This window comes from Pinus tabuliformis, chromosome Q (assembly GCF_031772625.1).
Source record: "Pinus tabuliformis cultivar Carrire ecotype Pingquan chromosome Q, CPIR1, whole genome shotgun sequence".
In the NCBI taxonomy this organism is placed as follows: Eukaryota; Viridiplantae; Streptophyta; class Pinopsida; order Pinales; family Pinaceae; genus Pinus; species Pinus tabuliformis.
In genome coordinates, this window is record NC_142296.1 from 421108646 (window position 1) to 421114378 (window position 5733).

At 37.0% G+C, this 5733-nt stretch overlaps 1 protein-coding gene across 1 annotated transcript; it reads right to left on the bottom strand.

Moving 5' to 3' along the window:
* Positions 1-1140: 1140 nt before the first annotated feature.
* Positions 1141-1581, bottom strand: LOC149219998 (uncharacterized). The gene has a single exon (XM_089386972.1). The coding sequence runs from the start codon at positions 1579-1581 to the stop codon at positions 1141-1143; it is 441 nt and encodes a 146-aa protein (XP_089243098.1).
* Positions 1582-5733: the final 4152 nt, after the last annotated feature.

Here is a 5733-nt window from a genome sequence, read left to right on the forward strand (position 1 = left end):
CAGCTGCTTTGCCTCTAATTTTTGTTGCAATGTTGTTGTAGGCCTAGTTTAACTACTACAGAGTCTTTATTAACTTCTTTTCCTCGTTGCACACTTCCTCCAGTAGTGTCTCTGTCACATGTTCTGCAACTTTTTGCAACAACGTTGTCTCCCCTTGTCGAAGCTTCTCATCTACTGCCTATGATAGATGGAGGGCCCCATCCTACCAAGGTTGAGTCCTCTTTGTCAAAATATGTTCTTCTTTCTTCAACTCCTCAATTTTCTTCTGGAGGGACTTCGACTCATTGATCTACACGAGATTTTGTGTTGTTGTTGTTGTGGTTGATGCTACTGCGGGCATCTTAACTGGTGCTATGAGCATATCAGCAGTTGCAGTGGTGGATGCTTCCATGACTCCTTCTAAGCCTCTCTCGTTGAATATACACACAAATCCTTCAGTTGAAAGGATGTTCATGCGGAAATTATCTGCAATCTCTTCGCACTATCAATACTTAAGCTCTCAATTCAGTGAAGTTCCAAATCTGGGTGGGAGGCGACCTTTTATAACAAGCCTGAAATTCAAACCCCATCATTAGATCAAATTTTGTCCAAATTGCATTCAGATTGTGTTCATTAACTACACATCTATCCCTAGATCTTTCCAACATGTCCTCATAAATGCAAATTTCCACGTATTTTAACGTAAACTTTCCCTTTTAACGATCATATTTTCCCAACAAACTTAGACATATCCCATAGTGTAGTGAACATTTGTCTTATGTCGCAGATCCTATTTACTTCAACATAATCCAGACTGTAACGAGATAACTCATGTTGAAGCTCTCTGCAATGTAGTTTATAATCCAATTCCCACTTTCAACTGCAGGTGGCACTACGACTATTCTCCTTTCTTTCTTAGAGCAAGGTTGTAGGGACAATATTATCCATGTACAACTTCAACCTATTGCCATTTACTCTTCCTTGAGTCAATTCTCCATTTAACTTCGCTAACTGAACTGTGCCTCCATCAGTAATATGCTTAATAATATATGGGCCTAACCAATGCATCCTGAATTTTCCTGTAAAATTTAAAAACTTACTGTCATAGAGGAGAATAAGGTCTCCTACCTAGAACTTCTTCTGCTTAATATTCCTATCATGTCAAGCCTTTTCTCTTGCTTTTTGTGCCTGCTGATGGAATCCTACTATAAATCTATCTTCTTCCAAAGAAATCAACTGCAGAATTCTTTCCTCCATTATATCAGGGTTTGCCATATTTGTAAAAATTGCAATCCTCAAGCTAGGAACAATGTAGTCCATGGGCATCACAGCTTCTTTCCCATAAACTAATTTGAAGGGTGTATGACCTGTCAACTTCTTACATGTGGTCCTGTAAGCCCATAAAACAGCTGGAATTCTGAGATCCCAATCATCTCTATTCACACTGCATACCTTAGTAAGTGCATTCTCCAAAATCTTATTAAATGCTTTGACTGTTCCATTGGCCCGAGGGTGATTAGGAGTACTTTTTTGATGATAAGCTTGGAACTCCTCTGTCAATGCTTCAATATTTTTATCCAGGAAATGCGAACCTTCAGACATTTGGACATCCAAATCTTAACAATATGTATTCAAAAATAAACTTCATAGCAGTCTCTGTGATTCAGTCCCTCACTGTTTGTGCTTCAGTCCACCTTGTCAAATAACCAGTTGCAGTAATTATGTATCTCCCACCAGTGCTCTTTCCAGGTGGGTTGATAGGTCCAACAAAATCAATAGCCCATTTATCAAAAGCCTGTAATGTAACTTGTGGTACTAGTGGAATCTCCTCTCTTCTTGAAGGCTTTCCTTTCCTTTGAAATACATCACATGCTTGGTAGTACAACTTTGCCTCTTTACTTAGTGTAGGCCACCACATTCCTACTCTCAAAATATTCTACACAGTCGCTTTCCCTGCATAATGTCCACTAGCTACGTCTTCATGAGCCTCTGTTAGAATCATTTGTCTTTCAAGTTCAGGAACATATCTATGCAGTATCTCATCTGGTCCCATCTTGTATAAGTTTCCTGCTATTAATGAAAAAACAGTTGCCTTAACCACTAATTCGTTCTTCTACTACATAGTATATTCTGAAGGAGCCATTCCTGTGTTCAAAAACTAAATAACATTTGCAAAATGGTCATCTGCAACTCTGATTGCAAATAACTATGCATCATGGAGATTATCTTCTATGTTGGTTGGTTCTTCACCTGTTTCCATTCTTGACAAATGGTCAGGTCCTGCATTCAATCTTCCTATTTTAACAATGATTTCAAAGTCATATTCTTGGAATAATAATAACCATTTGCAATTTTTTCCTCCTAAGACAGGCTTATTAACCAAATATTTTAGTGTAGAATGACTTGTAAACATTTTAAAGTGTGATCCCAGCACATATTGTCTAAATTTCTCCAAATCACACACCATGGTCAATCCTTCCCTTTTCCTAGTGGTGTAATTATTTTCTACCTTAGATAGCTTTCTACTTGCAAAATCTGTAGGGTGATCAATTTCTCCTGCACCAGGTTGTGTCGGTACTACTCCCAAATCTATACAAGATGCATCCACATGGACATGAAATTCATTATTCCAATCAAGTAACACTAGTACAGGCACAACTACCATCTTTTTCTTAAATATGTTGAGGCTCTTCCAACGTTCTTCATCCCACTGAAAATTTACTTCCTTCTTCAATAATTTCTCCATAGGCGCAGTAATTTGAGCATACCCCTTGATGAATTTTTTGTAATACCTAGTATGTCCCAATGTAGTACGAAGCAGTCTCACTAGCTTAGGTGGAGGAAAATTCACAATGATAACAATCTTAGCAGGGTCCACCATTAATCCTTGCTTACAAATAATATGTCCCAACAATATGCCAAAGGGTACACAAAATATGCACTTCTTTAAATTCAAGAAGATCTGATATTGTCTACATGTGTCAAGCATAAGTCTTAAGCTTCCAATATGTTTACTTAACAACGTAAATATTGTCCAATCATCAAAATATACCACCAAAAACTTGTGGATATACTCTTTAAAAGCTGTGATCACCACCCTAGAAAATATAACAAGGGCATTTGTCAGTCCAAAAGGCATCATTGTGTATTGATATGAGCCCCATTCTGTAGTAGATGTGGTCTTATGCTGATCTTCAGGTGCAATTCTAATCTGATGATAACCAGAGAATCCATCTGTGAATGAATAAGCTTCTTGACCTCCTACATTATCTAACACTTCATCTATGAAAGGGGTAGGGAAGGGATAGTGTAAACATGCATCATTTAACTTTCTCAAATCAACACAAATCCTTATTTCTCCTTGAGTTTTCTTCTCTTGCACCATCATAGGACTCACCCATTCTGACTCTTCCATTGGTTCAATGATTCCTGTTGTTATCATCTTATCAAGCTCTACCTTCATATTCTCCTTATACTTTGGGTTCAATTTGTAAGGTTTTTTCTTGACTGGCTTCACATCAGGTTTAAGGGGAATCTTCATGACTCCTAGATCTCCTAGTATCCCTTCATCTCTGAAAACTTGGTGGGAAACAGTTCTTGGTATTCATGAAGTAACTCCATAAATTTACTAACTATCTCGTTATCCTACTAGTATACTATTTTTGCAAACTTAGGTTCCTTCTCTGATCTTATGTTCACCTTCTTAGTCTTTAGTGGCTTCATTATATCTAGTATCTCTAATTCAAGTCCATTTACTTCACAGTATCCTTCTGATTCTACTATGTCGATGCTACAAGGATATTATTTTGCTTCTGTAGTAAGGTTATAGCATTCTATTTCATTTTCTATCTGCGCACCCTAATCAGGTTGATGCCATGTCAATGGGGTTACATTCTTAAAGATACTCTTTTCAACTGTCCAAAGGGCCAAATCTATGTATGGAAAATCATCTTCAAAGATGAATTTTAATATGAAACCATCAACCATGTCTGCCCAATCCAAAGTACCATGTCAAAGCTTTGTTTCTAGGTACCAGTTCTTAGGGATTGTTTCTAATGTATGAATAAATCCATGTACCCATTCTTGTTGTGGAATCTCCTTCCATGTTGTAGTACATAACTGGATATTCTCCCTAGGATTAGTTTCACCATCATATTTTATCTCTATTTCTGTATCTATATGTCCAAACCTCATCCACATCAATCTTTAACATTCTTGCCAATATTCTATATTTTTCTTGTGCTTACCCCACCATCTAGAAGGAGTAGCTTTCAATGCTATATCTAAGACTAACAATCTTTTATTCTCTAGAATCTGTTCTTCATAATAATCAATAAAACTATTTACATCACCCAAGGCATCATAAGAAGTAAAATTACATACCTCAGATGTCATACATCGAACCGATTTGGTAATTCTTGCACAACGCCTTGTGGATACTTCATGCAGCCTATTCTACCAGTTTTCCAACTCCTCTTTTGAATCTAAGGTACAAGAACTATCATGCGCCCAAGTTCCTTTTACAGTAGGGTTAACCCAGTATTGTTCCTTTGTTGTCAATTGATAGATATTATCTATATCAGTTGCGCAATATTCTTCTCTAACTGGTTTTGTATATATTACCCCTTCTAATGGATCCAAGCGAACAATTACTCTCATATTATTCCCTTCAAATATCATTAGTCTCTTCTTCAAATTAATTATGGCCAAATTATCAAATTCCCAGTCAATTCCAAGCAATGCAGGATAAGGATTACTATCATCAACGATCTCTGTTACTTCAAATTCAACAATAGTGTGAACTCCTTCAATATTCACTATTACAACTGGTAGTCTTCCTAAGGGGAAGATATTTTGCTGATTTTACATCCTTAATTGAATAGGCGACCACTATAGCTTCGATTTACCCATTAATTCCCATGTATGCTTTTTCAAAACATTAACATTAGATCCCAGATCTAGAATAACTTGATCCATCTCATATTCTCCTATCTCTGCACTAAGACTCATTTATCTTCCAGTTCTCTTCAGTCGATGCAAATTATTCACTACGTGCATCTCACCTCGTGGTGTTTCTTTTGATGCAAAAGAATCCATCAATTGTTGAATCCATTCTACAACCTTTTGTGCTCTTAATAATTTCATACAAATTTGTAGAAAAGACTTTAAAGTACCTCCTTGATTTGCTAACTCCTGGTCCTATGTTGGAGCTCGATCCTGTGTCGGAGCTCGATTCTGTGTCAAAACTTGATTCTTTGTCGAAGCTAATGATATGTCACAGTTGCTTTTCTGATCGGCCTTTGGCTACGCACTATAGGTCGAAGCTCCAACATACATAAAACTTCACTTTGCTTCCATAAATACTTCTTTTTCCTTTTGAATATCAAAGACATGATCTTTTTCAGTAGTCTTTCTAACCTATGTACTTTCATATTCTTTCTTCTCATCTGCTTTATCACTTCCGGTCGGATCTCCACTTCTAGTAACAATACTAATTCGAGGTTCGTCATTCCTTCTTTCAATGGTCATCATTTGAATATTTTGTATTCGCTGTTGATTCCTTTTTTCTTGCATTTTTTCCATAAGTACGTGGCACTCTTCAATTACATGGTCAAAATATTTATAGTACTTACATGTCGTAGTAGGGTTCTAAAAATCTCTCACAAAATGACGTGCCTGGCCATAGTTATAGAAAATAATTTGTCCACGTCCTCGACCAGCTCCAGCACCTCGAACTCTTCCTTAGTAGCCTCC